Here is a 22,753-nt window from a genome sequence, read left to right on the forward strand (position 1 = left end):
GTCTCTGCTTTTGCTCCACCCCTCGTTCTGGCACACCTTCTCTGCCACCTGTCCCACACCTGGCCCATGGCATTCCACCATCGCCATTTCCAACGTCCTTAGCTCCCGCTAAATTTACAAACTTGCTCTCTGCTCCACAAGGACAAATACAGAGTACTGTGCAGAAGTCTTGGGCATCATTTTCAGAGGATATGAAACAAAGACACTATCTACCCCCTCAAGATCCCCTCACAGCTTTCTGTAGATATATAAGAAAGCTATCTCTTAGTTTGTCCTGACCAATTAATTTCTTAATGTGATTAGAATGTTCATCCCAAAACAATTCCCAACCAATTCAATACTGCCAAGGGTAGTCAATGCCATAATGTCAGAAATTTGGACACGGGAAGTTCCTGCAATGTTAACATTCCTAATGCTACAACACTGACTGAATTTCAACAATGTTTAATTGGTTGTAAAATGTTTTAGAATGTCTCAGCAGTGGTCTTCTAAAAATTTATATGGCACAAAGATAAAAGGTCTTTTCAATAGAAAATGTTAAGTAAAGCACTGACAACATAAGTTTAGACTAATCATTACATTAAGAAAGAGTGCCACTAAACATTTGAGAAGTGTACTATAATTATTGTAATTCTACAGATGAAATGCATGACTTTGGTGTTAAAATTGCACTTTCAGTGCATTGAAATATTGTAAAGTAAAAGTACTTTGTTCAAGCCTGATTCTGGCAGACATTTTGTCTCCGCCATAGAACATTCACATTAATAAGATGACATTGGTCCAAAAACAAATGCGTTTGTGACCAAGACTGAAAAATGAAATGAGAGCAGTTTTGCAATTCATAGATTAGATTGGATATGAAAGCTATTATTAACAATTCATATGCCAATTGCCATGTAAAATGAAAACCCCAATAGGCCAGAAGCCAATCTGAGTACACTTGACAAAATATACAAAGAGATTTCATCTCGCCTACACTCGTTGCGTTGAAAACAAAAAGGAGGCTGATTATCCAGTGCTGTTAACAGATTGCTGAAGTTGCAAAGACTTGGCCCTGGCTGCGCATCACTCAGATTATAATGAAACCGTAAACAAAAGCTAAAAGTGAAACATGTTTATTTCCCTGGAGAGCTCATTTCCTTCTTCAGGATCTTAATGGCTTGGCTTGGCGATACAGATAAAATGATTATCATGTCATTTAGCCTTTCCAAGGGTGTCAGATGATGACGTCTATCTGGATTAATGCATGATATTTATGTGCTAGTTTTATTTTACAAGCTTTAAGAGATTTTGTTTCTGATACTTTTGTTAATAATGGTTATGTTGAATTGATCTGAGCTCCAGTAATTGCTCATTTTGCTTCAGGAATATAAACCACTCACTAAAATAGGAGGCAGCGAGATTATCCAAGACCGTAAAAGGTGTTGTTTGTCCTTCCATTCAAACATTTTAACGAATTTTCCTTTTGGTAGTGACAAATTAACTTTGACCTGCTTTGGCAAGAGTAAGACCACATAGTGATGTGCAAAATAACAGGTATATTATTTGACCTTCTTTAAATTAAATGTAGTGCATTTGCCAGTGCAAAAATAATAAATTTCACATAATCTCAGTCATTGACAATAAACCGGATTTCTGATCCCTACCATTTGCTTCTTTGACATAGAGAAAGATGCAGCTGAGTCCTTTGAATTTGGTATACCACCAAATCTAGGAAGTTCAGGAAATTAAAACACATTAAAAATAACTTGGGATTATTTCTGACTTTAAAAAAGGGGACCATGAATGCTGAAGTAAAAATCTTGGGCTCATCCAGAAAAAAGTAGAATGCTCGATTGGGATTTCACTGATCATTCTAAACACCTATTCCCAGGGCTGACAGCATCAACCAAATTGCACACTCTTTACCTCTAAGGGCAACAGACACAAATTCATGAGAACACTGTTATTTATGGGTTCCCATCAAGCTACACAATATTTAGACTTAGAAATATGTTGCTGATCATTTATCATCCCTGCTTCTAAATTGTGGAACACCTTATCCAACAGCATTGATATTGTCACCTTCACCAGGATGAAAACAGTTCAAGCTTATAGCTCACCATCACTTGGCAAATGCTACATCTCAAGAAATCAATAAAAACTGACAAACTGCCAGTTTTTCTGTCCTATGTTCATGTCATGTATTGAGAAGGAGATACCTTCTGAGATGTCAAAACTAACACCCACTTTAGAGGGAACTCAGCAGGGTAGAGGATACTTTAACCCTTTCAGCCCTGGTTCTATGAAAACAAATTGCTTCCACTCAATTCTATTGATAATTGAAGGAGGGTTTTAAGATCTAATCTGGTTGATATTTCAACGAGACAAAAATTAAAATTAGAACCAAGATTGCCAGAAGTGAACTCAGTCAACAGCTCAAGACTGTTCAATGGTAATTTGAAAAACTTGCCCAAATGCCAGTGAATTTTGGAAAGAATGGAAGTTTATATTTATTTATTAGGCATGGCCTAATGGGACATATAGCAAAGATGCCAATATGGAGTATACTGATCAGCCATGAACAAATTAAAAGGACTTCCCTCATGCCTATGCTCTTATGATTTTAAGCAAGCTGAAGTTCAAAGCAAGAATTCTTTTCAATGTTGATGAGTAATTATGTGAAATTCTCAGTAGTTACTTTGAACATTTACCGATCCAATACCATTGTAAAAGAAATTACTTATAGACCAAAATAACAACATTTGAAATCCATGTTTCAGTTAGAACTTTAATAGTGGAATTAGACAGTCTGGGGATAACAGTCAACAAAACTGGTCAAATGAAACTATGTGCCAAGTAGTGCTTTTGTTTACACTGACAGTCGCACAAATAACAATTCCTTGGAAATATAAAGAACCTGCATGAGAACATGACATCTTCTCTCCAATAGTTTAATTTTGAAGCATGGCAACTGTCAACTTCACATGACAAGACCCCACAGACAGCAATGTCAAATGAGTGTAATGTTACAAAAAATATCGATCAAGTTACTGGGAAAATAATCTGATCTTTAAGACAACATTCTCTTTAAATACCACTCCATTCATAATGGACTACATCAAATACATACGAGTGAAGGTCATATTCAACATCAGACTCCGAGACATAAAAAAAATCACCAATAAGCAACAGATACACCACTTTAAAATTACTTGGAATATTCATAGATATTAAGATACACATTAAACTTTCTAAACTCTGGTGCAATTACTTAGATGACCTTTCATATCATATTGAAGGCAGCTCCCCTGAATCCTGGATTATGGGCATAAGATTTTGTTCCAATAACAGGAGGGTCAATATTGAGAGGATATGAATTTATAATCAGCACTTATATCCATGAGTTTGGAAGTATTTTGTTAAGGCATATTCTGGAGTTAGGGTATATAACAAATATTTACTTCACCAGCATTCAATCTTCAGACCTGAACATAATTGTAGATTGAATTTAAGATGCAGTCCTGAACAACAGATTTCCTGGAGCTGTGCATTGGAGTTGATTGCAAACCAGACAATGCTGATTAACATTCATTTTGGGTGTCTGCTGTTGCAAAGGTGTGTGTAAGTCAAAGGAAGAATTGTATATACATTGTAACTATAGAATTGTTCTGCTGTTACCTTTGATCTTTAGCATATAAAAATGTCATAAATGTTACATAACATTGGGTCAGGAGGTATCCTCCTTCAAGTGTCTCACTTTCTCGAATAAAACACTTCCGTATCTGGTAGCTTCAGTGCCTCTCTGATGACCTTGTTCACATTACAACTATACGTACATGTATTATAAATCAGTAATGCACTATGTAAAGACAGTGGAAGCAGACTATAATGCATTTTTCAAATACAAGGGCAAAAAACTTGCAATGCTGAACAGCAAGGGGTTAAGAGCAGTTCTTCAATATCTACTAATAGTGAGCAAAAAGGCTTCCTCTAGCAGTGTACAATCCTACGATACCTGTTAATATTAGAACTCAGTATCGTCATGAATATGGGCAGCCTCTTTGATAATGTTGAAGGTTCACAAAAAAACAGAAGACAGAAAAACCAAGAATACATCATAATCACAATTTCTGTTCATGTTCTTTAATTACTATAAAACCAAGTTGGCTGTACACAATTCCTGTAAGTTAGAAACTGTAGATACGGAAAACCTGAAATGTAGCTACTTTCATTTGCTGCAAAGCATTTTCAGCATTACATTTTTAATGGAGGCCACAATACTCGTGATGACCAGCTCACTAGCCCCAGAATTTATTCAGGGAACTTCACCAAAGAGATTATGGAAGATTCAAAACTTCACTCCTAATTTCCAGCACCAACTTCGACCAAAAGATTCCAGGCTCAAGAGGTCAGAGTTTAAATGTTCCAAGTTGGTGCCCCAACAGTTACAACTGTCTAGTTCAAGAGTTAGAAACCAGGTTATTACTTTATCAATCCTAGAACTGCTTATACTGATAGGTACCTTCACCAGTAAGAATGAGCAAGTGGGCAACTCATCAATTAAGATTGAACAATAAAACCAGTAAAGCACACCCCATGAGAAAATTAAAAAGTGCAAAAGATAGCAGCAGTTAGAAAGTAATGGTTTTATGCAACCAGCAGGTGAGATTAAAACTTCTGATGAGCCTCACTACCAAAATTCAGTGGCTATGGTGCCAGGTTTTTGGGCCAGTCATGTAGAAACTCTGGGAAAGTTCTCATTTTCGACTTGGGTGGAGGGGGTAAGAGAGAGTGGTCATATTTATAAAGAATCTGTTTTTTTAAAGCCAGTCAAACTCAGGCTCAACAGCAGATCAAGTATTAATTGGAAAAGAAACCACATGACATACAACAGTAAGGTTCAACTGTACCATTAGAATACAGGGTGACATATACCGGTGACATTAAACCTGATTCTGACATCAGGTTTCTACTAAAGAATAGCTACTAATAAAAAAATATGAAGTAACAAGTAAGGTTCTCCATGATGAATAAGTAGCACTTTCATGATGATGTTGGTGAGGTAGATTTGCTTGACTGCAAACAACTTCCACTTTTGTTTATTGCATCAAAATCAATGGTAATTGTTTTATTCTTTGGAGTAAATTGGCTGCAGAAATAAAAAAAAACAATTTTAGTACATGGGTGCTTTCTGCTTTTGTTTTCAAAACACATACTCCATACAATATTCACAACATACAAAAGTTTATATTGTTAGACATCATTTCTTTCATTTTGTTACACACCAACTCAAAATCTTCTCTATACTGAGATGTTGTTTGATTTGTGTAGGAACTTTCTACAGTCCAAAGGAAGCTCTATGGCATCTTCAGATTCACAGCACAATCCAGACATAGGTAGATCAATAAGGAGCCACCTGATGACAATATTGTTCTATTTGAATACTCCCAACAGGGGAGTATAATATAGTCTAGGTTGAGACTGTTGAAGTCACTCTGTTTTATAGGTCAGATACAGCGAGTTGCACCCAAGTGTCCTATGAAAAAAAATTCAAAGCCGTTTTCAGATTGGAGGCCTGTGACCAGTGTGCTGCAGTGAGGGTGGGCCCCTCATTTTTCAGATACATTTGGTTGAAAAATGTAGCAAGTTTGCAGAACACACCAAAGTTGGTGGTGCGATGAACTGAGGCTAGGTGACAACAGGATCTAGACCAACTGGAAAAAATGGGTTTAGGAATGGCAAATGGAATAGCTCAGATAAATGCAAAGTGATACATTTTTGGAATTTAAACCAGGGCGGAACCCTGGAGAGTATTGTAGAACACAGACCCAGGGATACATATACATAGTATTTTGAAAGTGGTTTCAGTTAGGCAAGATGGTGAAAAAGGTGCAAGATACGCTTCCCTTTAATAGATGGGGCATTGTAGTGAAGTCCATGTGACACTTAACGAGTGATGTGCAGAATGGATTGACTAGGATTATTGATGAGATTTCCTTCTTCATCAGTGGGTCTAAATTGTGAAATTCATCACCACTAACACCTTAGGAGCACTTTTACCAGAGGACTACATATCTAGGCAACTTTCCTTCTACTCACAGGGAGAGCCAAATTGGTTTGTTCAGTGCAGCCATCTGAGTTAATAGAAACAACTCATAGTAGCACCTTAAATACAGAACCATGACTTGGCAAAAACATCCTAGTACTTGAGTTTACTTATAGTTACATTACAGTCTTGACAGTCAGGGTAGTGTTGATGCAAGAAATAAAGTGGGACATTTAATTTTGCCACAGATCTAATAAAAAATGGGCACACAATAATTCCCATGGCAAAGACAGATAGAAGTATTCTGATCAACTGTAGGACTTAAAAATTAACCAGAGATTCAGGTAAGTCACTGGTAGATAGAAAACATTTCTCAAAATCAAGCTGAATTTCAATCTCAGAACATGGTAGTGCTGTGAAGAATTAAGCACTTTCCAACAACAGTGACACCCGCCTAATGCAGCAGTTACTCAAATCATTTACAGGTATTAACAACAATTCACTGAAATCAAGAAACACTAAGTTTAGATGCCTCTTTCACTCTTAAGAAAATCAATTCTCTCCCAAATGCTTGCACAATTCTGACACCCTTTGCTATCTTTCCCATCATTAAACAATCTACTGCTCTCTTCTAGGATCCTTAAAATAGTCATAGCCAGGGCACGGAGTGGGGATAAGCTCCCACTACCTACTAAATGATCCCAATGACATGTACCTCAAATAGCCTCAGAAAACCAAGTCCAGCTCCTGGCTTTCATGTGCAGCTTAGCTACTAAGCCTGGTGGAACAGTTTTCTAATGACTGGAGAAGGGCAAAGATGGGTTACTGGCGCCTTAAAAACAGTTACTATGGATAGAAGGGGCTCATCTGTTGTGGTTGGCAACACACCTAGGAGAAATTAAGCTCTGATCTCAAACCTCTGCTGCCTTGTGGCTATACCCATTCACGGGCAAGGCTTCAGTGGTGAACCCGAGGAAAAATTCAGAGTTGGAATCCCTAAGGCAGTCCTATGTTGAGTTCAACATTGACCAGCAACTCTGGCGACATTGGTGGTGCCAAACAGCATCGATCTCTGCCGAGTTGTCAGCTGTGCAGTGAGGGGGAACCTGCTGCATGGGCAACAGCCTGCTCCCCATATTCTACTGCTTTGGCTTACATATCACACAGACAGCTAGAACACAATATACGAGGTCAACCTCTACCAAATGAGGGCCTCATGGCTTTCTTCCTGAGTTTGAGAGCTTTGTGTCTGGTTTAGATATGAAGCTGAACCAGATGCCGTGGTAGAGCAACACTGGAATGAAATGAAATGAAAAGGATAGAGTTATGTGTAGGAGGTTGGATTACTTTTGACCAACTGCACTTATCCCAGATCAAAAGAACTGCTAGAGAAATAAATAGAAGTCCTACATGCAAAGCAAAAGATCACTAATGGAAAAACAGATATTAAGCAGAAGGCAACCAATATACTGCAAACTTTTGAAGTCTTCATGTGATCCCACCAAAATTTCAAAAATCTTAATAGAGACATTTCCTAAAAAATATTTGTACTATTGAGAGGATTAATGGAAATTGGAGTAAAACTCCATTGATCAACATGCTCAGGTTTTTGGTGAAGTCAGACTAGCAGATTTTACTCTATTAGTTCTCCAAAACAGTTTGAATTGTCTTTTTAAATGATATTGCACAACATTTCAGTGAACCTGGCAAGTAGAAATGGAGCACAAGAACCTAGTGAGTCCATGTTGCAAGCACTGCCTGGTGAGCCCAATGGTTTCGTATCTGTGCTGTTGAATGGTTAGATAGTGCATTGGAGTGTTACTATAGTGAGACCCCTCATTTATCAGATAATTATAGTAAACACTTAACACATACAATGCCTTGTAAAAGTATTCAGCCCCCAACCTTCTGTTCACATTAATAAGTGAACCAGGGATTTGATCCATTTAACTGAGGAATTTTATTTGTGAATCATAAGCTCTTTTTCTTTCCCCTCCCACCCCCCACAGTATATCCCAAAAAAAGGACAATTGTAAAGAATAAAAAGTTTAAAAAAAATCAATAATAGCCAGCAGTTCAAAAGGACTCATCCTCCTTTACTCAGTACTAGGTTGAACCATCTATTACAGTCAGTTGTCTTTATGGATAAGTCATTCTTAGCTTTGCACAACATGATGGAGCAAAATTTTCCCTTTCCTCCTTGCAAAATTACTCAAGCAGTTCTGCTGAAAGACCCCCCGGTTTAAGCTTTCTAGTAGAGGCTAGCCGGTTTTTATCCAGGATCTCTGTATCTAGCTGTATTCATCTTCCCATCAATCCTGACCAGATTTCCAGTTCCTGCTGCTGAAAAGCATCCCCATTACATGATGCTATCTCCACCATACTTTACCGTAGTGTTACCTGGCTGATGCACCATATTAGATTTATACTATGCATACCACTTAGTGTTTAGGCCAGAAAGTTCTACTTTAGTTTCGTCCAACCAGAAAACCTTCTTCCACATATTCAGGGTATCTTCTAAGTGACGGTTTACAAAGCCTTTATGAGCAAGGATCTGCTTTTTTTTAGCCAGGGCTTCTTCGAGCCACTCTTCCATAAATCAATTTTTGTGGAAAGCCTTAACAATTGTGGACCATGAACTTCATCTCCTGTTGCAGTCAATGACTACTGCAGCTCGTTCACAGAAACTGATGATATCACAGTAGCCACTTTTACAAGTGCCACTATTCTGCGGGAAAGCTTAGAGACAGGAAGCATGGCTGTGGTTTCATATTTTTCCAAATTTTTCATGATGGACTGTACTGAGCTCCGAGTTATGCCCAGTGCCTTTGAGATGGTCTTACTCCCTTTCCCAAAGTTTGTGCTTCTCTATTATCATTACTTTGACTTGCCTGAAATGCTCTCACGTTCATTTTGGTTTAGTTTGTTGAAAATCTACCATAATTTTGGACCACAGAGAGAGGGGGCATTTATTCAGGCAATCTTCCAATTTTCTACATCAACAAATTGGGTAGGTATTGCACCCGAGGAAAGTTGGCATAGCAGTTACAAAGGGGATGAATACTTTTTCAGCTTCACAATTTTTTAATTTTTCCTTTAATATACATCAAATTTATAAAAATTAGACAGCAATATGTTAAAATAGTTATGGGGACTGAATACTTTTTCAAGACACTATATGTAGATTAGCTTAAAAATTGGAAATTTACAGGGTCAACCTAAATTTTAGGGGAAGTAACTGATTGATCGAAGGAATTAAATTTTATCAGATAGAACTGAGTAAGATTGCCCCATACTTGCTTCAGTTTAGTGAAATATAATGCAATCTCACTGAAACATAGAAGCTCTTGTCCCAAAACATTGACTGTTTATTCTTCACCATAGATGCTGCCTAACTTGTTGAGTTTTAAGTTCCTCCAGCATTTTTTTTTGGTGTGTTGCTCAAGAATCTAAAAGTTTGGCAGAGTAGATATCTTTTTCCAGAGGCTGGAGAACCTGAGGTAGTGAGTGAGGAACAAAGAGATCAACCATTTAGGAAAGAAAGAGAAGGAAATCTCCTACATCAGAGGATTGAGTAACTTTGGAATTTTTTTTTATTCCAGTAAGCTATAAATGCTCAGTTACTGAACTGCAGCTTGGTACAGAAGTTTTTTTTTGCTCATCTACAGGTTGGTGGCAAGGTCAGCATTTGTTGCTGACACTTAGGATGTGTCAAAAAAAAAACTGAAGCACGAGCAAGTACCACACGTCAGAGGGGTTTGTGGAACAAAATGACCAGTTCAGTGCTGTAAATAGAATGAAATGCAATTCATGGCCACTACTCAAACACCGTAAACTGACAGCACAAACACAGAGACGCTCAAACCATAAACAAGGAGGCTCAGTTCAAGCAGAACAAAGATGACAAGATGGAACAGAGCACCTATAAAAATAAAGAAATTAACCATTGGCTCCAGAATGAGACAGCTGGATAAAGTTGCTAGGCAGAGGAAATGTATATCTGAATACAATATGTATAATCCAGCAAGTGTGGAACAGTTTTAACTATTTGTTTTTAAAAAGAGGACTGTACAGATGTATTTGGTGCAATGTCTTTATAAGGCATTGGCTAGACCACACTTGGATTATGGTGAAAAGTTCTGGGCCCCTTATCTAAGAAAAGACCTGCTGACATTGGAGAGGGTCCACAGGAGGCTCACGAAAATTAACCTGTGAATGAAAGGGTTGATGCATGAGGAGCATTTGTTGGCTCTGGGCAGTACCTTAGTAGCAGATGATACTAAGGTAGGTAGCGTTGTGGATAATGAAGTAGGTTTTCAAAGCCTGCAGAGAAATTTAGGCCAGTTAGAAGAGTGAGCTGAAAGATGGCAGATGGAGTTTACTGCTGATAGGTGCTACATTTTGGTAGGAATAATCCAAACAGGACATTCATGGTAATGGTAGAGCATTAAAGAATGCAGTAGAACAGAGTGATCTAGGAATAATGGTGCATAGTTCCCTGAAGGTGGAATCTCATGTGGATAGGGTGGTGAAGAAAGCTTTTGGTATGTTGGCCTTTATAAATCAGAGCATTGAGTATAGGAGTTGGGATGTAATGTTAAAATTGTGCAAGGCATTGGTAAGGCCGAATTTAGAGTGTTGTGTACAGTTCTGGTCACCGAATTATAGGAAAGATGTCAACAAAATAGAGAGAGTACAGAGAAGATTTACTAGAATGTTACCTGGGTTTCAGCACCTAAGTTACAGGGAAAGGTTGAACAAGTTAGGTCTTTATTCTTTGGAGCGTAGAAGGTTGAGGGGGGACTTGATAGAGGTATTTAAAATTATGAGGGGATAGATAGAGTTGATGTGGATAGGCTTTTTCCATTGAGAATAGGGGAGATTCAAACAAGAGGACATGAGTTGAGAGTCAGGGGGCAAAAGTTTAAGGGTAACACGAGGGGGGAATTTCTTTACTCAGAGAGTGGTAGCTGTGTGGAACGAGCTTCCAGTAGAAGTGGTAGAGGCAGGTTCAGTATTGTTATTTAAAGTAAAATTGGATAAGTATCTGGACAGAAAAGGAATGGAGGATTATGGGCTGAGTGCAGGTCAGTGGGACTAGGTGAGAGTAAGCGTTCGGCATGGACTAGAAGGGCCGAGATAGCCTGCTTCTGTGCTGTAATTGTTATATGGTTACTCACTGGAGTTTAGCAAAATGATGGGGAGTCTCTCTGAAGCCTATCAAATACAGTTGGCCCTCCTTATTAGCGAGGAATTGGTTCTGGGATCCCTCGTGGATACCAAAATTCACAGATGCTCAAGTCCCTTATTCAACCTGTCTCAATTTGGTGGATCTTAGGACCCAGCGGAACCCTAGATCTATCTCAGTGCGGTGGACATTAGGACCCGGCACCAGAGCTCTGAATGTGCAGTGTTTCTGTTCACGAAAATAATCACGATTGAAAATAAGTGGAAGTAATAAAGCGATCAGAAAGAGGTGAAACGCCATCGGTCATTGGAAAAGCATTAGGCTACGTCGGTCAACGGTCGGAACAATTTTAAAGGATAAAGTGAGAAAGGCCCTGCCCCGATGAAAGCTACAATTATTACCAAGCAACGCAGCGGTTTAATTATTGGGTTTTGGGGTTTTGAGTTTTTGTTCCTCCACATCAACCTGCCGCGGATGGAGAGCGCACTCGAAAGCAGTCTGACACTGGCTCGCACTTGGGAACGGTTCCCGAGCCTGGAGCTGAAACATATGTTATTAAGCGTTTTATATGCATAGATAGGTAAAATATATACTATATACTAAGACAAACGTTTGACTAACTGACGCTAAATAATACCGGATATACCTGTTCCGACATACTTGGTAAGAGAACTTCCGAATTTTTCGATCCCGATCCACGATAACCCACGCACATCCTCCCGTATACTTTAAATCATTTTTAGATTACTTATAATACCTAATACAATGTAAATGCTATGTAAAATAGTTGTTATACTGCATTGTTTAAGGAATAATGATGAGAAAAAAAGTCTGTACATGCACGAACAACAAGTGCTGGAAGAGCACTTCCGGGTTTTCACGATTTGCGGATAAGGAGGGCCAACTGTATTGAAAGGCCTAGCTAGAGTGGACGTGGAGAGAATGTTTACTACAGCGGGTGAGTCTATGGCCAGACGGCTCAGCCTCAGAATACAATGACGCCGCTTTAGAACAGAGATGAGGAGGAATTTCTTTAGCCGAAGGTGGTGAAATGCTGGAATTCATTGCCACAGGCGGCTGTGGAGGCCATGTCACTGGGTATATTTAAAGCAGATCAGTTCTTAATTAGTAAGGATGTCAAAGATTACAGGGTAATGGAATTGAGAGGGATAATAAATCAGCCATTATATAAGGCAGAGCAGACTTGATGGGCCAAATAGCCCAATTCTGCTCCTTTGTCTTGTGGTATTCTGAAGGGGAAGAGGAAAGGACACAAGATTTGAATGTTTCCACATACAGGGGAAATTCAGAGGTTGCAATCATTCAATAGATGGTTAAAGTCTATCTTTTCACATGGAGACTCTGGCTTCCACAGCTCACACTACCCACCACTGCATGTGATAGAACCAAAAGCACACACACCATGATCTCAAAACCTGCAGGTGCCCCACTGAGCAATAGTTAGAGCCAGAGGATGTCTGGGAATCATGATTCAATGGGGAAAAAAGAGTGCAGATTAAAATTTAATAAGCTGGAAGGTCAAATTACATTACAAGATCATTTGACAAAAGTACTCCACAAATGTGCAGATTTGGTAGGTTAATTGGCCATTGTAAATCGTCCTAAGGGTGCAACGGAGAGGTAGAATCTGAGGGTGGAAGGTGTTAAGGGAAACAATACATATTGTGGAAAAGGCCCCTCCCCTCAGAGTGGCTGGGAAACAGGCATCCCAGGCTAACAATCACCATATTAGCTAATCCAGCTTGCACTATGTGAGCCCACAGCAGTGAAAAAGGAAATAGTTTCACCTAGACATCCAAAATTTTAACTCATATCATGGAGAAATAGGAACCATTTCTGTGTGCTTCAGTCCACTGAGTCCACATCATGGTGATCATTTCCTTTTCACACACCCTCCACCCTCTGATTCTACCTCTCCATTGCACCCTTAAGGGCAATTCACAATGGCCAATTAACCTACCAAATCTGCACATTTTTGGGATGCGGGGAATATCCTGAGCACCTGGAGGAAACACACGAGAGAATGTACAAGCTCCATACAGCCGGGCCAGAGGTCAGGATGAAACCCAGGTTGTTAGATCTGTGAGGCAGCTGTGCTACTCAGCTTTGTGCCTACACACAGATTGTCACTTGACACCAACACGTGTATATCACAATCAAAGAGGCATTTTCCTTGTGGATGGAGCTTTATTCTTTATAAGTAAATTAGCGTTTAATCCCATACACCATCTGCTTACCTGCATTCTACACCAGCCATGTTCAACATGAGTCTGGAGGCCTTCATTTCTGGCAAATCCTGGTACTTGTCTGACATGTAAGTAACTTTGCTGATGCCTACAAAAAAAAACACTAAGTGCATCAGGTTCACAAAGTAGCAAAATAATTTTCATTAGGATGTTCAAAAGTGGCAACACTGATTAAAAAAAATATTTTCACTGCCAGTAGTACTGGTACCCTGAACAGACTAAGTTGAGTTAAAGGAAATTTGTTCTGTGCAGCAGGTCTCTATTATTCTGAAAGCAGCATCTTTAAAGCAATTTAAATAAGAATATAAGAAAATAGCAACGTGCCAAGGAAGAAGACATGGGCCGAATACAGAATATGGCGACTAGCTGGGTGTACACTATAGCCACCATGGACTTGCTGGGCTGAAGGGCTGTATCTGTGCTGAAAATTAATTTATTGATCTCTGCTCTGAATGCAATGTCAAAGCATCCAGAGAGCTCTGGAATAGAAAAATTTAAAAATTCTTCAACATATTAAAGATGTTCCCTTCTCATTTCAAGCCCAAGTGGCCTACCCTTTATTCTGGCACCGTAGCCCATATGCTAGGCAAACGTCTTCCCCTCATCTCCCCTGTCAGATTGCCCCAAGGATCACCTTTAATGAGGTTGCCTGTCCCATTCTAATTTCCATAAGACCATAAGATATAGGAGCAGAAGTAGGCCATTCAGCCAATCGAGTCTGCTCCGCCATTAAATCATGAGCTGATCCAATTCTTCCAGTCATCCTCACTCCCCTGCTTTCACGCCATACCCTTTGATGGCTTAGCTAATCAAGAACCTATCTGTCTCGGCCTTAAATATACCCAATGACTTGGCCTCCACAGCTGCTCGTGGCAACAAATTCCACAGATTTACCACCTTCTCACTAAAGTAATTTCTCCACATCTCAGTTCCAAAAGGACGTCCTTAAATCCTCAAATTGTGCCCTCTTGCCCTAGAATCCCCACCATGGGAAATAACTTTGCCATATCTAATCTGTTCAGGCCTTTTAACATTCTAAATGTTCCTATGAGATCCCCCCTCATTCTCTTGAACTCCAGGGAACACAGACCAAGAGCTGCCCGACGTTCCTCATAAAGTAACCCTTCATTCGACAGAAGAGAGGTCAGGCCCATTCAGGCTTCTGCCTTTCCAGGAATCAATTTGATGGATCTTTCTTGCACTATCTTGACAGATAAGCGCACCTATGTATTCTCAGCAAGGCTTTATGAAAATGGATTTCTACAATAAGTATAGGCAGCATGGAGTGAATGAGGTGCTTGAGGAATATAAAGAATGTAAGAAGAATCTTAAGAAAGAAATTAGAAAAGCTAAAAGAAGATAGAAGGTTGCTTTGGCAAGTAAGGTGAAAATAAATCCGAAGGGTTTCTAGTTATACTAATAGCAAAAGGATAGTGAGGGATAAAATTGGTTCCTTAGAGAATCAGAGTAAACAGCTATGTGTGGAGCTGAAAGAGATGGGGGAGATTTTGAACAATTTCTTTTCTTCGGTATTCACTAAGGAGAAGGATATTGAATTGTGTAAAGTAAGGGAAACAAATAGGGAAGTTATGGAAACTATGACGATTAAAGAAGAGGAAGTACTGGCGCTTTTAAGGAATATAAAAGTGGATAAATCTCCGGGTCCTGACAGGATATTCCATAGGACCTTGAGGGAGGTTAGTGTAGAAATATCAGAGGTTCTGACAGAAATATTTCAAATGTCATTAGAAACGGGGATGGTGCCAGAGGATTGGCGTATTGTTCATGTGGTTCCATTGTTTAAAAAGGGTTCTAAGAGTAAACCTAGCAATTATAGGTCTGTCAGTTTGATGTCAGTGGTGAGTAAATTAAAAGAAAGTATTCTTAGAGATGGTATATATAATTATCTGGATAGACAGGGTCCGATTAGGAACAGTCAACATGGATTTGTGCGTGGAAGGTCATGTTTGACAAATCTTATTGAATTTTTTGATGAGGTTATGAGGAAAGTTGACGAGGGTAAAGCAGTGGGTGTTGTCTATATGGACTTCAGTAAGACCTTTGACAAGGTTCCGCATGGAAGGTTCGTTAGGAAGGTTCAATCTTTAGGTATTAATATTGAAGTAGTAAAATGGATTCAACAGTGGCTGGTTGGGAGATGCCAGAGAGTAGTGGTGGATAACTGTTTGTCAGGTTGGAGGCCTGAGGTGTGCCTCAGGGATCTGTACTGGGTCAATGTTGTTTGTCATAGACATTAATGATCTGGATGATGGGGTGGTAGATTGGATTAGTAAGTATGCAGATGATACTAAGGTAGGTGTTGTTGTGGATAATGAAGTAGGTTTTCAAAGCCTGCAGAGAGATTTAGGCCAGTTAGAAGAGTGGGCTGAACGATGGCAGGTGGAGTTTAATGCTGACAAGTGTGAGGTGCTACATTTTGGTAGGAATAATGCAAATAGGATATACATGGTAAATGGTAGGGCATTGAAGAATGCAGTAGAACAGAGTAATCTAGGAATAATGGTGCATAGTTCCCTGAAGGTGGAATCTCATGTGGATAGGGTGGTGAAGAAAGCTTTTGGTATTGTTACGTATCCCGTAACTGGATAACTTACCAGCAAAGATAGAGAGGTCTGTTGAAGTCTGTTGTCACTATTTTCAAACGTTTTATTCGTAAAGGGACACAAAAGTAGGGTTAACACATACATTCAGATAGTGCACATTGTCAACACTCAATCTAAAGTGCGGGTATATTAATAATCATCATTTAGAAGTGAGCTCTTCTGATGTCTAGGGGTTAATAGATTGTCCGTTGGAAATATAAAAGTCACTCAGAAGGCTGCCGGCCTCAGCCCGTTGAAAATCGCTGGGTTTTTCGTGGGGCGACCGAGAGAGAGAGATTGGGGGGAGAAGAGAAAGAACTTGCCGAGTCTTGATGAATCTTCCATGAAATCGGGGGAGCGTTGGTTTCCTCTCCCCGATGTTAGTTAAAGCGGTTTTCTGTGATTCCAGCCACAGATTCCAATCCCGGAATCTAACGCACGTGGCTTCCTTCAGAATGGCTTCCCGCTGCTGCGGGACACTCTTGTGTCTTCTCGGTGCGTCTGAGAGGCTGTCCCCCTGAGACTCTCCTTTATACTTCCTCACGGGGTCGCAGGTGTCATTCAGGTTGGGATGATGCAATCTCTCTCTCAACCAGCCCACCTTGCCCAAAGGCTTTTCACGTGGTCTCCATGAGACAATAGTCACTGTTGTCTTTATTCTGTATCGCTGGTGGTATCTGCATTTTGACACGTCTCTCTCTCTCTCTGACTGGGTCTACTGACCCCCCCCCCCCCTTCAACGGGTGCTCTTGCGATTCTCACAAAGGAGGGGGCTGGAATCATAACAGTCTGTTGGCCTTTATTAATCAGAGCATTGAGTATAGGAGTTGGGATGTAATGTTAAAATTGTACAAGGCATTGGTAAGGCCAAATTTGGAGTGTTGTGTACAGTTCTGGTCACTGAATTATAGGAAAGATGTCAACAAAACAGAGGGAGTACAGAGAAGATTTACTAGAATGTTACCTGGGTTTCAGCACCTATTGAACAAGTTAGGTCTTTATTCTTTGTAGTGTAGAAGGTGTAGGAGGGATTTAATAGAGGTATTTAAAATTATGAGGGGGATAGATAGAGTTGACGTGGATAGGCTTTTTCCACTGAGAGTAGGGAAGATTCAAACAAGAGGACATGAGTTGAGAGTTAGGGGGCAAAAGTTTAAGGGTAACACGAGGGGGAATTTCTTTACTCAGAGAGTGGTAGCTGTGTGGAATGAGCTTCCAGTAGAAGTGGTAGAGGCAGGTTCGGTATTATCATTTAAAGTAAAATTGGGTAAGTATATGGACAGGAAAGGAATGGAGGGTTATGGGCTGAGTGCAGGCCAGTGGGACTAGGTGAGAGTAAGCGTTTGACACAGACTAGAAGGGCCAAGATGCCCTGTTTCCATGCTGGAATTGTTATATGGTTATTTCCAGATCCCTTTGAACAATCCACAACCTTCTACAGAATCTATGAAATGTTTAATAATTGTAACTTGGGGAGGGTGGGAAAAGCTACATCAGGAAGAAGCACAAGTGGGATTAATTAGAGGCAGTGCAAAAGAGAAACAAAACAAAAAGATTCTCCTACACTGGAAAATTCCAGAATAAGGCAAGTGTTTGCAACTTGGGATTTAACAACATAGGAATTCCTAACTAATGGAACATAAAATCCCATCTTTCAGATAAATCTTTCTCAAAATAGTTCTAGAAAATTCCTTAATTATACTGCAAGAACAAAGAACTCCTAAATGAAACAGCTGACAGGAAGTAAAAGCTGCTTATGATTTGTAAAGTGACCTTATGCCACTACGATGCCGCTCAAATGGTGTTGACACACATTGCAAATTAACTACAGGCCATCCCTGCGTTACAAACACTTAATTTATGGGCATTCCCTTGTACAAATGAGGTGTCATAATATTATATTCAGAAGTCTGACATATATATATATACACATTCATTCCTACAAATGGCAGAACTAGTTTCCTCTTTTCTGCACCACTTCCACTTTTAGCAATTGTTTTCAATGAGTCTTGTGCTTTTGATGTTATTTATTATAATACTTTGGAGGTGCGGTTACCATTATGGAGTGATATTCCAACTTACAGTCGAAAATAAACTTATAGACAGCTATTAAAAAAGGAACTGCTTGTACCCAGGGATGACCTCTAAATGGATATTCAACTTGTCAGCATTGTCTAGTCAGCAGAGAAAATTAACAGTTAACATTAGGATGCAAGTTTCAATCTAATTTTTTTTGGGTGTCCACTACATAACCCCCCTCATAACCATTTTACGTATAACAAAGTTTGTGTATTTAACAAATATCTCATTTTCCATTTTTACAGGGATTGCTAAACTACCCTGCTACCAACACAATATACAAGCATAGTCATTGTACAGATAAAACAATTAACCATGGCACCACAAACTCCTACAACTACAATGTGACGATGTCCAGAAAATACCCCTTCCCTGGTGTTGGGAAAGCCCAAGAATGTAGTGCCACTTCAACATAGCCAGGGACTCAGTTTAACATCTCATCTGGAGAACAACAACTCCAGCAGTGAAGCATTCACTTGGAACTTCCTTGAGCTATACAAATCTGTCTAACCTTGCTGTACATGCATACTCAGTTTCCAAATGGATGACAAGCTAAAAAGATATAGACCAATTGAATGGAGGTGCCCCAAGAGGAGGAACACACAGAGGTGTCTAAACTGATACCAGGATATGGTGGCGGTGTGGGGCAATGAAAACCATTGTGGTTGAGGCATCCAGTAGTCATGGTCGACCATGGATGTTACGTCCTAGCTGTCTAGATAAGCCAGTCTGGTCAGTACGTTATGGAGAGCAAGCTGTTACCCATGTAGCAAGCTCCCTCCCTTCACGCCTGAACCTAGAGGAACTGCAGAGACTGAAACAGTTTGGTACCAGCAGTATTGCAGGAGTTGCTGGTCAGCATTGAACTCAATGTACAATTGCCTTAGGGACTCCAGCTCCAGATTTCTCCCTTGGGGTCTACTCCCGAAGGTTTCCCCATGAGTAGGTTTAGCTGCAAGGCAGCAGAGGTTTGAGGTCTGAGTTTTCCTTCTCCTAGATCAGCTGCCAACCATGGCAGACAAGCCCCATCTGCCCGAAACAACTGATTTTAAGGCGCCAATAACCCATCTTTGCCGCTTCTCCTGTCAGTAGAAATGGTTCTGCTGAAGTTGGTAGCTAAGCCACATGCAAAGACCAGGAGCTGGATGTGGTTGTCAGTGGCTACTTGAGGTGCACGCCATTGGAAGCATTTTCTAGGTAATGAGAGCTTGTCCCCATTACCACCCCCAGCTATAACAATCTAAACCCCAGAATAACACTCTACCGTTAGGTCTGTTTGGAGCCCAATGTGCTGAACATGTCCTGCACAAAACTATCAACACACCATCTTCACACCATGTAAATAGAATAGATGAAATTACAACATAACAAAAAGCTGTCAGTTTCTAAAGATTGGTTTTGAGTTGTCAATACTGCAAAGAGATCATTGCTTAGTTACAAAAAATTTTGAATGATTTATAAGGTCCACTGGACAAGGAAAATAAATTCTTTATATCAACCAACAGTGACTCATAATCAATATTTTTGCTATCTGAATGCAAAAAGAAAAGAATTACTGATTTTTTAAACTGATGACTTAAAATGTCAGCTTGAGGTCAGCTTAAAATGTCCCTTCTATTAAAGAAAAGAAGAATGTCCTTTTCTTCGTAATTAATAACTGAGTAGTAAAAACTTGCATTTCAAATCATAAAATTTTAACAGCTTACAATTTCTTGAGCACAGAGTTAATTTCTGATCAAAATAAGCAATCACATTTTATATTTAAACAACACTCTTCTGACCCGAGACCTCAAATGTTCCACATGCTAAGATTTCACATCAGGAGCTCTAATAGTTGCCACATGTATTTGCTGCATGGTGAATGGAGGTTGTCAGATACTTTCACCCCAGCATCAGCTTTGTCTATCTATAAAGATCATTAACTGCTTCATCTGTTGCACATGTCAACTTGCAGGGAATAAATATAACTGAATAAATTGGTGTCATGTCACTGAACTTTTCTATTCAGCAACAATTCAGTGACTAAAGGCTAAGAGGCAGAGATTGCTATTTTAAGGAGTAAATATACAAGATCCATTTGGAAAAGGCAGCATGGATCAGATGAAATTACATTATGACAAAGGAATAGTAAGCAGAAAAGTTAGAATTATTATGATAGTAAATAGATGCTCTCCAATTCCAGCTTGGATAGAGTTGCTGGAGCAGTACAGACTCAGTCACTGGTTCTACATTATCAACAAGATAATGTAGAGTGGTGCTTACACTGAAAGTCAAACTTAAATCAAGTTCGTTCAAGCAGCTGCATAATAATCACAAGCTAATTTGCTTTAACGGTCCTGGTGGAGTTATGGGTAGTAGCCACAACACCAGAAGAAATTTTCATGCTCTTCCTCCAGGTGACACTGTAGCGTAGCACAATGCTTCACAGTTCCAGCGACTCCAGTTCAATTCCCACAGCTGCCTGTGTGGAGTTTGTATGTTCTCCCCGTGACTGCATGGGCTTCCTCCAGGAGCTTGGATGTCCTCCTGCAGTCCAAAGATGTAGCGGTCGGCAGGTTAATTGATCATTGTAAATTGTTCCGTGAAATTGTGAGTTACTGGGTGTCGTGGCTGAAAGTGCCAGAAGGGCCCATTCCACTCGGTACGTCAAAAAAAAATACATGCAGAAGTCTTGTGTCATCCTGTGAGACTAGCAGAGATCAGTTTGACCTCACAGCACCTCTGTGGGGAATGCTTGTTCTGACTTTCTACACAAGGCGGCACTCCAAGCATATAGAATACCAAAGGATGGTTCATCAATTGTTTCTGGTTTTGGTCAAGTCTGGCATGATCTTGAAGGAAAACACTCATCCACACAGATCTTGATGAAGCTTTTAAAAGGAGATGCATCCATCAGTAAGAACTCTCACCACCCAGAACATACCCTCTTCTTATTACCGCCATAAGGGAGGAGGTACAGCAGGAGCTTCAAGACACATATTCAACATGTTAGGAACAACTTCTTCCCCATCCGCCATCAGATTTCTGAACGACCCAGGAATACTACCTTACTAGTTTATTCTTTTTGACTATTTTAATACTTATATTCTTATTGACCTTTACACAAGGTCCTCTGTCAGTGCTGGAAGGAAGGAGCCATACCACAGGATATGCACGACTCCAAAATTGTCACTTTGTACAAGAACAAGGGTGATAGGAGCGACTACAACAACTACAGGGGTATCTCCCTCCTGAGTACTGTTGGCAAAGTCTTTGCTCCTGTAGCTCTAGCACGTCTACAAACTCTGGCAGAACAAGTCTACCCTGAGTCCTAATGTGGTTTTTGCGCAAGGAGGTCAACTGTCAACGTGATTTTCTCACTCTGTCAACTCCAGAACAGAAACCCCTTTATGTCACTTTCATCGACTTTACCAAGGCATTCGACCTTGTCGCTGGGATGGGCTCTTTCAGATTCTCCTCTAGATCAGCTGTCCCCCGAAACTCCAAAGTATCATCAAGTCAATCCATGATGACATGAGGGCTGCTGTTCAGTACGATGGCAGCTCATCAGAACCCTTCACTATTCTTATTGTAATTTATTGTATTTTGTGTATTGTACTGTACTGATGCTGCAAAAGAAAATTCACGACAGACGTCAGTGATAAGAAACCTGACTGATTTGTTATCCAATGGAAATAAACTGCACACAGCAGTAAGATCTCAAGTTCAAACACCACATAATGCCAAGCAGATAAGCTGACAGCAGGAGTGCTTTAATTGAAGCCAGCGTTAATAAACTAGGAAGGATGTGATGGGTGAAAACAGCTGGAAGGTGCATAAAATAACAAGAGTGGATATTCAAAGGTGAAAAATGAATAGCTAAATAAAAGACTTGTAGACCAAGTTGCAGGCATCCAATAATCCAATTCATCCTTTTAATGGCCCCCTTTTCTAAAAATTAAAAATCATCTCCCAAATTATGATTGCCAAAGGTAGGGAAAAGCATAACATTAAGTTTCAGTCAAACAAAAATAAGGCAAGATAGTTGCTTGATAATTTTTAGACCACCCTTTCATGAAAAGTTAAAGTAGCATGCAACAGAATCAATTCCACATATTTAATACAATGCGAGCTATTCATGGTAATGATAACCCATATAAGAGAAAACAATTATTTTTTTTTATTCACAACGTAATTTATTTTTGATCTTACAGCTGTTTTATTAGAAAGAAAATATTTAGCTGACAAATGCAGTAAGTTAAGCACAGCTAATGCACAATTGCTTTAAATTATATTTACTGTTCTTGGCACCTCTTCTCAAGAGACTACTGTGTAGTTCAGAGGCACAGCGGCAGAGCAGTGAAAATGCTGCTCACTTCAGGCTCCCCTGAATACACAGAGGCAAAGCACATATTGTGACTCGCATTATTTATTCCGACTGCTGTTCTTCATTTTACATCTGATGGTTTCTTTGCGTCCTTTCACTTCCCAGACAACAGCTTTCAATCGTCTAGCAATATAAGTGATACAAAAAACTCCACCCAAAGAAGCCGATAGAGCACTAAATAAAGCAGCCACCTGACTTAGAATCAGTTGAAATTGGTTACAA

The 22,753-nt window shown here is 39.8% G+C and overlaps 1 protein-coding gene across 2 annotated transcripts in view; it reads right to left on the reverse strand.

Moving 5' to 3' along the window:
• Positions 1 to 2,762: 2,762 nt before the first annotated feature.
• The window catches only part of dctd (dCMP deaminase), a 60,883-nt gene continuing 40,892 nt past the window's right edge, over positions 2,763 to 22,753 (reverse strand). The window contains exons 5-7 of one of the 2 annotated variants that reach the window (XM_059973823.1): positions 13,475 to 13,571; positions 11,618 to 11,756; positions 2,763 to 5,131 (exon numbers count right to left, since the gene is read on the reverse strand). In XM_059973823.1, coding sequence (XP_059829806.1) covers positions 5,111 to 5,131; positions 11,618 to 11,756; positions 13,475 to 13,571 — 257 coding nt within the window. In that variant the 3' untranslated portion in view covers positions 2,763 to 5,110. The remainder of the gene's footprint in view (positions 5,132 to 11,617; positions 11,757 to 13,474; positions 13,572 to 22,753) is intronic. The other variant, XM_059973825.1, reaches the window with a different exon arrangement.

Source organism: Hypanus sabinus, chromosome 7 (assembly GCF_030144855.1).
Source record: "Hypanus sabinus isolate sHypSab1 chromosome 7, sHypSab1.hap1, whole genome shotgun sequence".
NCBI classification, from domain to species: Eukaryota; Metazoa; Chordata; class Chondrichthyes; order Myliobatiformes; family Dasyatidae; genus Hypanus; species Hypanus sabinus.